The sequence below is a fragment of the Pygoscelis adeliae genome, unplaced genomic scaffold (genome assembly GCF_000699105.1).
Source record: "Pygoscelis adeliae isolate BGI_AS28 unplaced genomic scaffold, ASM69910v1 Scaffold160, whole genome shotgun sequence".
Classification (NCBI taxonomy): Eukaryota; Metazoa; Chordata; class Aves; order Sphenisciformes; family Spheniscidae; genus Pygoscelis; species Pygoscelis adeliae.
This window is the reverse complement of record NW_008824035.1, coordinates 1,469,923-1,487,003: the sequence shown is the minus strand read 5'-3', so window position 1 is coordinate 1,487,003 and position 17,081 is coordinate 1,469,923. Positions and strand designations below refer to the sequence as shown.

Here is a 17,081-nt window from a genome sequence, read left to right as displayed (position 1 = left end):
CTTTTTTGGCTTGTGGGCTGTAGAGGTATTTCTTCAATATATATTTAATGTCTCCTGGATTTACTATGAGTGGAATCATGGGGTGGAGGTGTTACTAAAGGCAAAATATCCATCTATGAAAGGGAGGGCTGTGATGTACTGTCTGCTTAAAAAAAAAAAAAGTGCAACAGCCCTGTCCCTATGACTGAGAATGGCAGAGTTTACATTAATAGGTTGAGTTTGCTAATTATCAGCAATAAACTGTCAATATATATGTTAGTGATATGTTCTGATAGAGTGCATTTCCCATGGTACACATTATTCAGGTTTCTCTTGATAGTGTTTCTGAGCTGTTAAGGCTCTTACAGTGACAAGCAAAGTAGGCCTCCATTCCTTTTTCCCTTTAGTAGAAGTTGGTATTTAAAAGCATTTGAGTGTTGCAAAACAGTAGTTTCAGGTTTGTGGTTTTTGTTTTGTTTTTTCTTTTAAAAAGCCCTCCACAATATGTGTGTGTATATTTATAATCAGTGTTATCCCCATTTTATAGTAGGCAAGCAGTATGGAGATTGATGTTTTACAGAACACCACTCATGAACCAGCAGAATTCTAATTCAGTTTATTAGAATAAAAGATTAGGCAAGCTAAAGATTCATATATCTGGTTTATGATACTTTAAACCAGTAGGATAGGTAGACTTTGTGACTTGCTGTGTTTTTGATAAAGTCCTTAATTTCCTTGCTATTCCCCACCTACAATATAAGGCAGGTAGATAAGAGAATGTAAGAACATGAAATTAAGGAATACATTTACAAAGCGGCAAGTGAGATTTATGTCATTGCATTTATCTGTTCTTTTTTCTCTTATATCATTTTTTAAAATTACAGAATCAAGGAGAATTAGTGTATTTAATTGTTTTCAGTTTATTGTATGGTTTGAAAGGGAATGTTTAAAGCAGCATGTTAAAATGTTTGTATCTCAAAGTGTTGTGAGGTCACTTAATTCCAACTGAGGCATCCTTTAATACAGTTGAACACTGATCTTAATGCACTGAAAGCCTTGCAAAGAGGGGGACCCATCAGAACACAGAAAAGTGCGTCACTTGTAGCAAGAGTCATTAATAAAAACTACCAAATTCCAAGCCAAGCTGTCTTGTCGTAAGAGTTTATATCTGCAAAGGATGAAAATTTTGATGATGGCAAATATATGCTGGCAAAATTACTCTTCAATTGCTGTGTATGAGTATTGATTTCCTGCTTTGGAGGCTCTGAGAGCATCTACAGTTCCAGCTGGAGTTGAGGGGAACAGGAAATACTGACCATCGGACTTACTGTGGCAGAATATATAATCTATTACCAGATTGGTGTGAAATCTTCCTTTTCTCTGTGCAAAAGCTGTGGATCAAGCCACTCAAAAAAGGTTCTCCAAAAAAGTTTTCCCTTTATCAAGTTTCCCCCGATAGCTATGTAGTACCTAGCTGTTGTCTATTGATTGGAAATGCTTGCACTCACTCAGAGGGATCCTTCTTAGAAATTAGTGACACCACATAGCTTGCTTAAGTGACATGTACTTAGGTCTACTGGAAAAAGGAATTGGGACTATGTTAAAATGTCAGCCTACAATCCACAGGTCACTTCTAAGGGATCCAAAAAAAGTATGTAAGAAAAGCAAACCAATTGTTCTAGGCTTAAATTCATTGTACGGGAATTTACCTCACAACTAGGGCTGAAGGATACTGCTTCGCTAAGTTTAAGGCTTTGGCTAGACAAAATAGTCGCTTTGTTAAGTTCAGACCTATTGTGTGTTTAGATGTTGATGCAGCTCTTAAATTAGCTTGGCAAAGCTAGATCCAACAGAAAGTGTTGCCAACTAGATTAAAAATAGATCATATTAACTTGTAAAAATATGTACTTCAACTAGTTGAGTACTGTTGAATCAGCTGCGAATCTGCTTTTTCTTATATAAATAGAACTGTCTTTAGTAAATGGCTTGGGATAGATTTTGTGTGGTTTATATAAAAGGAACTCACCCAAAAAGTATATGGACGTACACAGTATAACGTGCTTCTCTTCTGCTTTCAATGCTTTTAGCTTCCTCAAATCCAGAAGTTATCAAGATCAGTTCTGTGTTGGATATAGCATCTAAGGTGGAAGAATATTACAGCAAAGGATATGTTGTAGGAGCTGTTCATCCTATTATACTGCCAATTGGACGTAGAAGGAGTTTCCCTGCAAGTCACATGTATCGAGTGGTACTTTCACGATTAAAATTAAGGTAACAGTGAAAGAATTTGAATGTATTGGTCCATTACTTAAGCCATTTGTAAGTGGATTGCTCAACATGCATAATTGGTTATCAACTTGAAATGAGCACCTCAGAGAATCCAATTAACTGTTCCTTGTCTAGAAAGGTGAGCAAGTTAGTAATGTTTTTTTAATTAACTCTAAGCGCACAATAGGCTAATGTTTACTTGGCCATAGTAAATGTCCAAACAAAAATCCAAAGTTGCTTATCATAATTTGTGGGAAGATAAATTGTTAGTTTACCCTTTTATTTTTACTACATCTTTATTATAAAGTATCATCTGTCATGGAACCTGCAGCAAATACAAGATTAAACAAAACACTAGGAGAGTAACAAGCTGCTTTAAATTCTTTCATGTCTGTTTTTTCTTCTTTTTCAAAACTTTTGTGTCTTCACTTTTCCCATAAGAGCATTATTCGGGGAAAATGACCTATAAAGTGTGAATTACTTAGTTTGTCGGAGATAAATAGTTTATTTTTCCTTCTTAATAAGAAGGAAATAATCATTCTGTGATTGGGAGGCATACAAAAGCTTGGTTTTGACACTGAGGGAGAGTCAAGAGTTTGTGTTTATGTTCCAGCTCCATAGTCTTGTTTATTACTGTTGTTTTCACTGCGTTGTAATCACCATGTGATCATAAAGAAAATATACAAAAAACCCCTTACTATTAGTTCCTTTGAATGCAAAGAAGATAACCTTTTGTTCTTATCTTGAATAACTAGAAAAGTGGATTTCTTACTGCATTAAGAGCTGTCATGCTTCCCCATCTCTCCTGAGTCCTAGTGCGATGCACAAAGGTTCTTTCATTTTCTTTTGGAAGACCGGAGGGGCGTGAGTTGGAAGATACCCCCTGCCACTGCAGTAATACTTCTGTAAAACATGGTTCATTTGAGGGAGCTTCTCAAACGCTTTGCTTAAACAAGCGTTCTCTGTGGTATTTGCTGCTTATACAACTTACCTTTATAAATTAATCTGCAAACAAGGTGAATGTTGTCCGTTGCAGGCAAATGCTTAAGTAAGAAAAGCAGAATACTTGCTCTCTGGAGCTGAGGCTTCTAAGAGCTGACGCGGCCAGCGCGCAGCTCACACAATTCACCTTATCCCTGCAGATGTGGGATCCTTATGAAGTTGTGGTTTGAACCTTTAGGCCCTTGACTAGGTGAAGGATGAGACCCTGCAGCCTACATGTGAAACTGTTGGGTGTAGGTTCCCCATTTCCTATGCATATGTACCTATGTTGGTTTTCCTATAGGCAAATACACCTTCTCTGACTACTATCTGGAAAGTTACCTGTTATATTTGAATGTGTCTCATTGATGTTTGATTCTAAAGCAAAAGATTGTGTGAAGGAAACATGAAATAAAACCCTATTCTATTATTGATATACACCAAATATTGTTGTCTGAGTAATAACCTAACTGGCTTTAGAGAAAACATGATGAATACTGTTCTTTAAATGGAAGTAAAAGCTTGTCGGATTCTCAGATCTGAGTGATTTAAACATTACCTAACCCAAAGTAATTGTTACTGCATTGTGTTTTTAGTATTTGCCTATCCTGTATTTCCTACAATAGCTGCAACTCTGCTTTAGTTACAAAAACTAAACAGCAGCATGTTAACAGTGTCAAAGTATCATTTCTATTCATAGTGTGTTTTCTACAAAACTGAGTCTGTTTTGTGCTTGCTAAATTTATAGCTTAAATTTGTATTTTTTTCATTATCAGAGATTTTTGGGTTTGTTTGTTTATTACAAAAGCAGGGCTGTTTGTCAATAAAGCTCAGTTTCCGAAAGATGTCTATTAACAGTCTTCAGATGAAATTCCTGTTAAATATTAATATTCTTACCCTGATGTTGTAATACACAGTACCTGCCACTTTGTGTAAGAAACAGAACAAATACCAAAACCTGCTGAGTTCTAAATAAAAGTATGAAGAAGCATTGCCAGGATTTCATTCATAACTGTTCCAAAAGAAAAGAATTCTATATGCAAGCATTTGCCCAAGTTAGCAGCAAACTACTGACAAAGACTGCTTTCTTTCCGTGTTCTAGCCAGAAGCATGCAGCACCCAGAGGACAAAGGCACCCCAGGCTGGTGATTGAGGAATGTCCTTTAATGTATGAAACACTGACAAATGAGGTAGTGAAAGAACTGTTAGAAAAGGTAATGGAGGGTTTTTTCAAACTTCTCCTGAGATTTTTATTTCTACCATACATGTAAGTTATATTTAGTGGTTGATGTTCTTTAGTTTTGAGTTTTAACCTTGGTTTATTTTATAGAAGCTACAAAATCTTTTCTTGATGTGAAAGGAGTTATTTTTCTTCACTAGTTGCTTTTTCTAATTTAGGACTTAGTATTGAGCCCTGTAAAGCTTTGGGAGACTGGCCACTTACACCACTGAAAGCAGAATCAGGCCCAAACTCTCAGTCAGTCTATATAAAATGCTTGTATGATAGCTTTTCTGGAATTAATATTAAAAAAAAAAAAATCTGAAGTTTCATGTTGTTCTGGGTTAAGTAAGGTATTCCTAATGAACAGGAAAATATTCCATTTCTAAGAGATTTTTTCATTCTTTAACAGAAATACAAAATACACAGTAATTGTATTAAATATTTACTTGGCACAGCTTTTGAAAATATTGTATAGTTAAATAAAACTAAACTTCCACTGGAATGCAAGCTCTAGTTCTAGTTCTTTTTGTGTTTCACTTCCTCTGCAAAATTGGAGACTTGCTGAAACAGGAAACTATTGTTATTACAAGAGTTAGAGTGATATCTTTTACATTAGTTGCCACGGAAAGAAGTAGAGGAAAAAGCACATTGGAGCTCTTTAATGATCTTTGACATTATCACAGAGTTGTTTAAAATTTCTAAATGGCTTGTTTTGAAATTTTCAGGTGTTTCAAATTTAAAATGGAATTCCATTACACATTTATTTAATACGCGTATTGCCAGGTTGGTTGTGTAGCATACCAGACAAACATTTAAAGGAAAAATACACCTGAAATTAGCAGTGCTTCAGTCTTGCAAGCAAATCTGGAACAGAAGTAGTAAGTGAAAATAACTTGATTTTAAAATGCTCCCAGTGTATTAAAAAGACTGAGCCAGTAATCCAGCATAAAGTTACTTTTTTTTTCTTTTTTTTTAAAAAGATCTGAACCCATAAGACTTTGTGGCATTTCAGGAGAAAGATTGTCGTATTACCTCTTTTTCTGCATGTTACTTGTCACATTTAAAATTGTTTTGGTTGTCTTAGAAGCAGCAGCTCTGTATAATCACAGGGATTGGCATATCATATCATTGCTGTACATACATAATGGTGGTAGATAGTACTAAAAAGGGATTGTATTACCATCAGCTATTTGAGTGTTATTCACTCTCTTGATAAATAGTTTTTGTGAGTTAACTGGGTAGACATCCTTCTCTCTCTGCCCTCACTAATCCAGTACTTCCCAGGCGATTTCTTTCTGGGCTGGGGTTTCTGTATTTTCCTGGAAAGACTATTGCACAGGGGAGCTTGTAGCACAAGATGGTGGTGGGATCACCTTCCTCAATGGCAGGACTCTTTATCCCAGCAAAACAAAACCCTCCCTCCAAGAACAGGCACATCCCACAGGTGGCACATATTCTACAGTTGTATTTTGAGACTTCAGTGCAGAGAAAAAGACCCACCACTGGCTGAAAGCAGAGTTAAGAGGGTTTTAATTTGCTTCTAGCTCCGTCCTTTCTCTGCTCCTTCACTATTCTCAGTAATAGTGAAGCTGAGTAGCCTCAGAGGGAACCAGGGGATAATGAATCGTGACACGTGACAAACAGATATTTCTATAGTATTAGTGGTTAGTAATTTTAGTATGACTGGTATCACATGTTTAAAGAAACAATACTATTTATTGCACCAGTATACTGCTTATCGCTACGACACAGGAAGTGAAATACTTCGGATTTGTTCTAAATGAAGGATTTTGTATACACTAAAGTCAGTACCGGTGTTGGCCATCTTATTTGGCCTGAGTCCAAAGACATGCTGGAAGACTTCCATTTACTTTGAAACATGGGCACTGTACAAAGACAAGCCACCCTCCTATAGTACAGTATTGTGTCTTTATGTCCTTGAAAATCAGCAGTTTAGTTAAACAGAACATGTATATAGAAGTGGTTGGTTTTTTTTTTAAAGTTACATGCAATTCTAAAATCACTTTGCAGATAAATTTCTGTTGTAAATACAGGTTAATGAAGCTGCTAAAAGAGGAAAGAAATTTGTGGGATTTGTAACGCAACATTTTCCTCAAACTAAAGCCTGTAATGGAACAAGCACAGATGGAAGTGCAGAGCTGGAATCAACACTGGGAAGAAGAAATAGGGAACAGAGAAGAAGAAATTCTGATGAAAACTTTAAAAACTGGAACGAAGGGACATTGAGTGGCCACTCATCTGAGAGTGGGATAGAGGAGGAAATGCAAGGAGAAAGCGGTCTGTTACAGGATGCAGATTTCCAGTTTGGAAAAGAAGCCAGCCCTGTTAAACCACGAAAAGGAGACGGTAATAAATGCTGCTTGTTTGTTGCAGAAATAAGGTATTTTATTGAGCTGTTGTTTTAAAAAGGTGTTGGAAAAAAAATAACAGAACAGCATGTTCTATTGTATCAAACACTGGTTTTGGAAGATGCATCTTCCTTACATGCATACGTATTTCTAAAGAAGTTGCCAGCTGAGGAAACGGAAGAAATATTTTCCTTCTGCTCTACGTATGTGTGAACCGGGGTAATATATTAAAATGATATTTCAGTTCTTATATAGAATATTATAAATGTATTATCAAAAATCTAGTTTGTAATTTAAAAACAAAGGAAAAAAAACGAACAAACCCCAAAAAATCACCCACAGTGTAATTCTGATTTTAAATGTGGTGCAAACAGATAGCTTTTTTGCTTGGTACGTGTATAACAAATATGTGGCAGTAAAAGTCTTTTCTTTTAGAAGGATGCAATTGTTTTAAACCTTTTTGTAAATGCATATAGTTTTCACTTACTCTTAGTATTAAATCATAAACATGTAATGGTTTTCCAAGAATATGTTATGATTCCAGTTCTCCTGCCTGTTTCAAAATTGACAACAAAGTGATCCCCTTCCAGCTAGAGCTGTAATTTTACGTGCTTCTAGCCAACTCGCATAATGTACAGCAAACAAATCCGTTCATAATGGATTCTTTCTGGTTAACATGCCTTCAAGAAGCATCCTGAAAGAGATCACTTAATGCATTGACCATGAAATCAAAGAGGATAATTGTTACAAAATGAATTTACACTAGAGAAAAGTAAGCATTAAAAAGTTGTATAGGAAGGAAAAGTATTATTGAAAAATGTTGGTGCTGTGGCAGAAAACTTAGTTGCAGAAGAATCTGAGATACTTAGTGTAGTCTGTGTGAGAGATTGCCTGAAACAGTGACTTCTGATACTGAAGCACTGAGGCCTCCTGGTTTGTTGGGAAGAAAAGGTGAGAAGGAAGAAGTAATCTAAACCATGAGAACTAATGCAAGATAGTATTGTGTAGAAAGCAGGCAGTATGAAACTTTCATGTCAGATTGCATTTTGACATAATAGGTTCTTCCCTGATGGGCCAGACATGTTTTAATTGCTCTCAAAAGCAACCTTTTCACTTTCTTGTTAAGAGTTAAGCACCCTCTCCAGTTTGTAGACTGTCAGGATAATGACTCTAAGGCTGAGATAATCAATGTCCCTCTTATTTTTAACACTTGAATTAAAGCAGTTCTTGTACAACATGCTGAGCCTTTATAGCATGATCTGTTAAACTTAACTCTTTCCGTACAGCTTGAAATAGTGGGTTTGCTATATGTAGCAGAATAGAAATCCTGTAAGCAAAAAGCAGAAAACTCTTGGTTCTGTTAAGGAGCTCTGTACAGACTGGCGTGATCAGGTAGATTAGCAACCAGTGCATCCCCTACATGCAGTGTTCTCAGGAAATTCTTCAAAAAGCTTTAGGCAAGAATATGCCTTCTTTAGGCTTCTCTACTACTAGTCAAATACTCAGTAAAGTTATTGGAGTTCCTAAGACAAAACTTACGAAAGCTTACAACATTTGCAAAGAAAGGTGGTTATGTAACCATCATTTAAAAAAAAACCTGATGTGAATTTTCAAAGAAAGTCTTACATGCATGTAGGTATGTGCTGCCACTTCAGTACGTCATTTCTATTTAGGTCTGCTCAGAAGATGCAAAACTGTGTCTGAGTTCTAGATTTGGGGATCATAATGTATGAATTTTGACTGCTTATAAATACACCACTTGCAGAGGCAAATTTCTGATACATATGAGCAATTAAATAGTCGTATCGGGAAACTTGATTATTTTTTTCTGAAGAACAAATATAAAAGTGATCTCACTTTAGTGTATGGGAAAGGAAATTAAGGTTTGTCAGGATGAACACGTTTATGCTAATACAACCACCTGTGGAGGTGGTAAAATAAAACTGTATGGAAAGGAGAGTCATCTCTTACTGATAGAGTTCAAAATTTTGTCCTGCATTTACTCTACCTTGTTCCAGGCACCTGATGTCACTTGCAGCGGATGCAGTAACACTTCTCAAAACAGAGAGGTGTTCTCCCAGAGACTGACTCAGACTACTTACAGTTCAAACCCTGCTTTGGAAATCTCCCTCTATTTCTGGAGCCTAGAGAGACTAGCATCTTAAGTGGGGCCATCTAAACCAAGTTCCTTTGTTTTGGCAATGTGAATACTTCTGCTTTCTAGAAAAGCTGGTTTGTGTTGACTTAGGCTGCTCAAATGTTGAAGTATTAGACAATCTGAGAGCATTTTTTGGCAACTGCTTTGTGTTATCTCTCCACAGCAGTGACATACGTGTGAGTGTATTTGTAGAACACATTTATAGATCTAGGACTTCATAACTTGTCACCAGTGATTTCCTAAAATGGTATGGATTTGTGAATTTTAATTTTTGGTGAATGCCTGTTTATGACTGGTTTTGTAACAGCACTGTATTAATGCCTAGATATAAAAAGCATTTGAGGATATGCAGGTTTTGTGTGCTTAACTCACGCATTCATCAGTTATTGTGTGGGAAACCCCAGTAGGCCACCAATTATACCGGTACTTCAGTAGTCTTCAGAAAACAATGGGTAAAAATCAACACTGTACAAGGCATTCCTAATATTTAAAAATTTGGAAAATTGTCTTTAGTCTTCACTTACAGTAATTTCAAATATTTATAGTCACAAGTTCCATGAGTAGCAAAAATGAAGCCTGTTTCCACAGGGTTTTTCTTAGCTCTACTATATTTTCTGTATGCAAAACTCACCTACCTAAAAGGTCCAGTGACAACCCAACTGTAATATGTTCAAATTTTTCTCGTATCCCAGAGCATACCCCCCTCACACCTTGTCCGTCCTGAGTGTGTTTAGGGCTCAAGCTGAGTACAGTCACATCAGGAAACAATTCTTAAAACTGTTGCTTAGAATTAGAAAACCACGTTGAAATAAGAGATTAATAATATCTTTATTTCGGAGCACTGTCTTCCAGAGTTTCATTCTTCTTCCTTTTTCTTTTCTTAGACAAGCTATATACAGTCTTCAATGTTTTCGATGACGATTCTACCTGCTGGACCTATCATGAAGGCGTTTTGTCTATGAAAGTAACAAGAAAGGGGCCGGTTATTAGTACACTGGAAGCAGACTGGCTAGAATTAACCACATTTTATTATAAACAAGGATTGTCCTTAATTGATTCTTTTGTACACTGGGAAACTTCTAAAGGTGAGTACCGTCCCAGAATATCATGAAGCTTTTACTTGTTTATGTAGAACTACATAATTTGCAAAAAGTAGATCATATTTTGCTTTTTGGTGTGAAGGGCCATATGTAAACATGTTCAGATAGTCATTGTAAATTTACAGAATTTGATCCCTGCAAAGGGAATAATTTGTTTTCTGGGCAGTTATAGCTCTGAATAATTGAAATTTCTGCTTTGTTTTATCAAATTGAGGATTTCCAAAGCAGTGAAGTAGTGTAGTGTTATAATGAAATAAACCTTTTGCGCTAGTTTTTTTTTCTTTGTTTTGTTTTTCTCAAGGAAAAGGTACTGGGAAGAAAATCAGTAGATACACGTTTCCCTGATGTTCATATTCTCCTGCTCACTGTAGATACTGTGCTGCACTCTGTTGAATATTTCTCATGAGGCAAAAGAGCACCTTGAGTTCTCATTGTGCTTACTGTACTGTTAAACCTGAGTCAGACTTTCCGTGCTTCCTGCTTTCTCCAGCTCTTTGTTGGGCTTAAAAAGTCTTTCCAAAACACCGAATTGCATTAAAATTCGATTGTTGATCCTGAAGCTTCAGGATGTTTCTGCAGGTTGTTCTGGTCAGATGTGGACATATGCGGAGAGTAGAGAAATCTGGTTTTGTCCTTGCCCTCAGCTGTAGGCAGATCCTCCAGGACCTTTTCACGCAGCTGGGAGAGCGGTCTTCCCTGGTCCCTCCTGCTTCTTGCGCTCTTCTGCAGGAATCTACCAGCTCAGTTAACACTCAGATTGTTTCAATGACAGAGCTTCAGGCCACAGGATTTTCAAATTTTCATCTTCATTCTGCTGGTTTCGGTTTGATCTCAGTTTTTATTCTGGAGAGATCCTGCTAGCTCTTTCAGAGTTCCTAGCCTTCATCCTCCTGATGACAGACACAAGCCCAATGTCAGCAGTGCCGCTGCTGGCCCAGGCCCATCGCTGCACACCCTGCTGAGCCCAAAATCCTGCGCTTTGGCAGCGCTGTGAGACAGTGCTGTACCACTGCTGACAACAGGAGCAGCTCTTTATTGGCTGAAGTATTTTGAACTCTAAAACTCTGTTGTTGGTAAAATATGTAATTAAGAGATTCATTTCCATTTGAACTGAATTTGTCTGAAAGCCAGAAATTAGAAGTGTTGCAAAAAATAGTATGTAGCTACTGTTGTGCAATTACTTGAAAATAATGTGAAGAAAATGGTAGTACTGTAGTGTTAGGGGAACAGGCCAAGAGAGTCTGACATAGTTAATCACTTTGGAATGTATTAATTATTGTAATAAATGTTGTTTGATAGCAGACAGAATTTATACTTCACTAATGTGATACTTTGTCTTTGGTTGGATCTGTTCGTGTCTTGCTTGTACTAAGTTCTAAGCTGTTGGTGTTCCTCTAGAATTGCTTATGGCAGTTCAGTGTAAGCAAGCAAAACACAGGGCTGCGGCGGAGAAAAGTCTTGTAAAAAGTTTGTTGAAAAGGTTTCAGAGACCTTAAACAATTTTTTTGCCCTACTCAGGCTGATTATCAAGTGCAGCAGTTTACTTAATAATGTATTAAAGTGGCTTTCATAAGTCATTTTACATCTGCTTCTTACATGAATTATACAAGGAGGGTAGAATTACTGGGGTTTTGAGTAGTTTTTATATTTACTATATGTCTTATTTAATGCTTTTTTCCCTGATACTCTAATTTAAAATAATATGCATTCAGCATCCCTTTTGCAAGGCTTAGATTAGTGAAAGGCTTAAATTTAAAAAAAACCCAAAGTTTAAAACACAAAATCTTTGGAAGTTAAACGATGTGGGTTCTTCAAAAATCAAACAATGAGAACTCTTCAGTTTTTGTTGTTCTCAGTAGTTTTGAGTGTGAATCACTGCATTTCTGTAGCTCTGCAATAAAGTAAATTTAGTGAGTGTCAGAAGAACACAAGTGCATCAACATCACTATATTTACCTCAGTTGAATCTGGCAGCTAGTCCCTTCCAAACTGCATATTTTGTGCGCACAAACAATCTAATGGCACAGTTTGTACTGGTCATCTTTCTTGCCCTTAAATTATAATTCCTATCTATTGAAGTCAGTGGAAGAACAAAGTTTCCTTTGGGGGAGGAGAGGTGAGAAATCAGATTCCTGGTTTTCAGTACAGATTTTTTTAGAGCTGGAAAATAACTCTCTGGAGATATGTTACAATTCACTGAGGGGTGTTTTTGGCAGCTGTTGAAATTAATCTTTGCAGCTGTTGTCCAACACTAGTTTACAGTCTTCCCATTCCCCTGTAGCTGTCTGCTCTTCTCTATGTGAATAACTATCCCATCTTTAATACCCAGGTTATGACTTAGTTAGGGATTTCATGCTGCCTCTTTGCAGCAGTTGGTGCTTCTGCTTCAAGCCCCACTTGACTGGTATGTGTTTCAGTTAGACTCACGGGTGGGACGCTGCTGAATTAAACTGGATATAGTCAAAGGCACAGCTCACTATGTGGATGGAATTCTGCAGCTGATCGAGTGTCTGTAACCACAGTAAGAAATTAATTTAGCTACTAAGTTCTTCAGCTAAAATGTTTCTTCTTGAGGTGAACATTGAAGAGTTTTATAACCAGATAAAAGTTTGGCATCCAACAGAGGGAAACCTAAAATGCTTTTTTGGGGTGAAAAAGTATTTAAGCACTTGCACTCATTACTAGAATTACTTCTTCTATGTCTGCAGGTACATCTAATTGTCATCTTCACCTCACTTTTGTTTGTTTGCTTTTAGACTGTGAGGTGTCTTTAGCAGTAGTTGTCCTTTTATACAGCTTTAGTGAAATGAGCAAATTTTAGCTATTGTTTCAATAAAAAATAAAAACACCGGATACAAGTCAGGCAGCTGCAGAAATCCTTCTCTGGTTTGGACTCTACAGATATTCTGCAGAGTCAGCAGAATTCTGCTGCTACCAGGATCAAAATGCAATACCCAATTTAAGGCAGGAGGAAGTTTTAACATAAAAAATAAAAATAAAAAATCATTGTCAATTCTTAATAATTACCAGCTTCTGTGTTCTGCTGCCAAAAGAGGATGCAGTCATAAAAATAATCCAGGAAAGTTCTCTTTTAGCAGCCATTTGGATGATTGTTGTGTTTCCTCCATTTGCAGCTGCCTTGGAGGCTCTCATGATCGTAGAAGTACCTAAGATTAGTAGAAGTGCTGTGGCAGTATTTTTGCTTTTTTTGTTTTTTGTTATCTGTCATGCAGCACTTTTTTTTTGAGTACTGATATTAACAAAGCTTAACTATTGTAATCAACAGAATGGGCAGGTGTACCAGTTAGCTGCATGTGTAGTTTTTTTAATAGAGGTGATTTTGACATGATGCACTTTCTGAATTAACAGTTTGTTGCAAATTACTACTGACTGGAGGTGTCTTGTGTCAATAACTGTTTAAAACTTAGAGTTATTCTATCATGTTTGAACCATGATAGAAAAACAAAATATTCTAACATGTTGTAAGTGGATTGCCCATTTTAAGTATCTGCCTGAACACTGAAGAAAGGTTGAAGTCCATGAATTTATAAGATTATTTATGAATTATTAGGAGTTGTGCACATATTCATACATTTGTGCCTGAAGCCATATATTCAGTTGCATGTACAATCACATTATATTTATGTGTAATCTAAAAATAAAATATGTCTAATACCTCTACAAATGCATGGAAGAGATATATATGCATGCAAGTAGCTACATAATCATAACTCAAACTACATAAATCTGCTACATGCAATATAGTAAAAAATAGTATGAATAAATAGTTGGTATTTTATGGTACATTAACAAGCATGCTCAACAAACGGGAATTCCTGGTTTACATAGTACAACTTCTGTGCCAGTCTGGTCAATTTTTAAAACTAGACCAGTTGCGTTCCGTAAGTTTTCTCTGTTTGCTAGGTGTTTTTTTTCTTTTAAGTTTATTTGCCTTCCCTGAAGCTGTGGCAAAACCAATCATCTCTTTACATCTCTTTGTGCAATATTGGAGAAGATTTAAATCTGGTATTCTGAGGATTACATAATTTTACTGTTCAAATTGAGTTTAAAAAGTTTAAGATAGTCAGCTGTCAAGGTACATTTGCATAAAAGGCTTCTCGATGGCTCTTAGGAGAAGCAAAACCAGAAAATGGACCAATATTTGATGCAAAGCTTTAGTTTGGGCCAACCGGATACTGTCAGGCTTCGACGAGTGAGTCAGGGAGTTGTGCTCCGAAACTTCCTTCCCATCAGGAATCTTCCTACAATTACTTCTGTTTCAAGCTCTTCCTGTGGCCGTTTACGTATTTATTTAAGTAACAGTAGCTAGGCTTTGCACTTCATGCTTCATTTATCTTTATGGTCTCTCCCACCACACCAAAAGCCACGTTTATTGTCAGGCATACAATACTGAAGTTGAATAAAGAGGGTTTGTGCCCATCTGCTGCGGGGGATACGTTGAACACAGCAAACTGGAATTCGATTCAAGCATGGAAGTGGCTAATGCTTTTGAGACAATGAAATGGTTCATAGTTCAATTTGCGTAGAAAAAGGGTTTTGAATGATAAGTTGACTTGCATACTTCATCAAGTTGTAACTAGATGCAGGAATAACCACAAATTTGAGTTATTTGCTGTCTCGGTTCATTTTATTTTAGAGGACTGTTCAATGAGAAAAAACAAGCCCATGTGTACATCTCAGTAAGATATCAACCTAAAACTTTATATTTCAGTTTATATTTGTCTTTATGTTCACAGGGGACCATTTGCCCAAATCTTTAGAAGGATTGTTTATCTACGAAGAAGAAGGTGCTGGGGTTCCAGGTTCTAACAGGAAAGGAAATGATGCAATAGTTGTTGAACAATGGACAGTCATTGAGGTAAATTGGTGATTATTTAGCAACGCAATTTCCTACTTCTACTTTTGTTTTTTCCTTAGAATGCTTGTACCAGTGTTTGATAAACATTCAGGATGGTTTCTTGAAGCCACCTGCATAAGCTAAACTAAAGCCTTGAGTCATAAAAATGAAGTCAGGCCTGTGGCCGTTGGTCAGTGTGCATAAAAGAAATATGCCGCAGGGATTCTGACCTGACGTTTACAAATGTTCATACCAACAAATACAAACACTGAAGAAAATCTCTTTTTCGAATGTATGTGTTTCAGACCCGTTTAGATGTAATTTCAGCAAGTGCAGCTCCGCTGACAGTGTGCTGAAGTATTTTTAAATAAAAAGAGTAACAAAATAGCAAAAACTAGAAACAGAACAAGATAAAAATGATAGCGAGTGAATCAAGCATGGTTTTCAGATGTATATTCGTAGTAAAATTTTACTGTTAAATATTTAAGACTTCATTTTTTCCTCAGAAATTTACATGTGCAGCTGTAGCATGGTACAGCAATAAAATTATTTAATGTTTTTTAGTATTTTAATATTATAAGATTATTGGCATGAATTAATGACACCTGAAAGTAATTGTTGTTGGAGGATATTGAGGGCTTACTTTTGAAATATTCAATGATAAATACATTTACCGATGTGAAAAGAAGAAGCATAAGACTAAGACCTTGTATATTTAAAAACAAACAAACAAAACAAAAAACAACTACCAAACCCCAAAAACCTAAGTATATAGCTAGGTGAGATACTTGTTATTCAGATGTGAAGTAAAAACCTAAACACCAGAATATGCGCCTCATTTGATGTGTTTAAAAAGTTTTAGGCATTAATTTAGCAACATGACGAGTTTAACAAGTGAGATGTGCTTTGAATGTCTTGCTGAATCAGGGCTCATACTTAAAGTTAATAAGCTCTATTTTCCTAGTCTTCTGTAGTCTTGAACTTTTCAAATTGTTTTCAGTTTGAAATAGCGAATCTCCACCAAACAACACAGTACGATGTCATCTCAAAGGATTGTCTCATTATAGATGAGAGGAGAGTCATTGTAATTTATGTGTAGAAATGCAAATAAAACCTGTACAGAGTCTCTTTACTACTTTTTATAATTATTAATGTAGGGGTGTGAAATTAAAACAGATTATGGACCTTTATTGCACACGCTGGCTGAGTTTGGATGGCTCCTGACCTGTGTCCTGCCTACACCCATCGTACGACATGACAGGTACCCAAACAATAGATTACAGCATTTTTGGTGTACACATCTCTGAGAATTACCAAGTGATTACTTGTGTACTTAAATGTAACAGGAAGGAACATGCTAGTGATGTTAACTGCATATAAAACTTGACATGTGGGTAGCATTAGGGTGGAATCTTTTTTACCACACTGTTTTAGGACTGCTGACGCCTGGGAGTTTCAAACTAGACCAGTAATCCTAAATTTAAAATACGTTGTATATACATAAACGTAAAAGATTTTGTTTGGGAAACTTTTTATCACGTACCCAGTCCCCAGCAATGGGGTTACTCATATGCTTCAAGTTTAAAGAAGTGTTGAAATGTTTCACTAATTTAGGACCTTGGTGAATGACTGGTTTAGACTATGTAAGAAGTCATGTTGTCACAAGACAGTCATGCAGTATTTATTGCAAATTAGGGAGGAGAATGTCCTAATCCAGCAAGTTATTGGGCTGTTTCTCTTCTTCTTTAATGTAGACATCATGTTTCATTTCAAATATAATACCAAACTACTGGATTTCAGTTCTCTTATTGTAATATTCGGATGACTGAGGGGATCTGTATACCTAGGAGGAGCTAAATAGCAGACCTGGATCCCCTATAAGGTTTCAGTTTGGTTTTTTGGGGGGTTTTTTTGTTTGTTTTGGGTTTTTTTTTTAAACCAAAAAAAATACTGTGCTTTTCTTCATGGTATCAAGCTAAACAATGGCAAATGAAACACTGGGTTAAGCATACACCCCTTCCCCCACCCCTTTTTTTTTGGGGGGGGGGGGTGTGTTTAATGCTCCTCTCATTGGATTAAGATTGTCAAGGTTTGAAAACAAACGAATGCGCTGAGGCATGGCTTAGGGCTTCTTAAGGGCAATGGAA

The 17,081-nt window shown here is 36.5% G+C and overlaps 1 protein-coding gene across 6 annotated transcripts in view; it reads left to right on the top strand.

Annotated features, from left to right (window-relative positions):
* RFTN2 (raftlin family member 2) overlaps nt 1–17,081 on the top strand; it is a 39,847-nt gene that overhangs the window by 4,945 nt on the left and 17,821 nt on the right. For all 6 annotated transcript variants that reach the window (XM_009331524.1, XM_009331516.1, XM_009331499.1 and 3 more), the window contains 6 exons: nt 2,067–2,250; nt 4,331–4,442; nt 6,505–6,817; nt 9,862–10,062; nt 14,834–14,955; nt 16,092–16,195. In XM_009331524.1, coding sequence (XP_009329799.1) covers nt 2,067–2,250; nt 4,331–4,442; nt 6,505–6,817; nt 9,862–10,062; nt 14,834–14,955; nt 16,092–16,195 — 1,036 coding nt within the window. The remainder of the gene's footprint in view (nt 1–2,066; nt 2,251–4,330; nt 4,443–6,504; nt 6,818–9,861; nt 10,063–14,833; nt 14,956–16,091; nt 16,196–17,081) is intronic.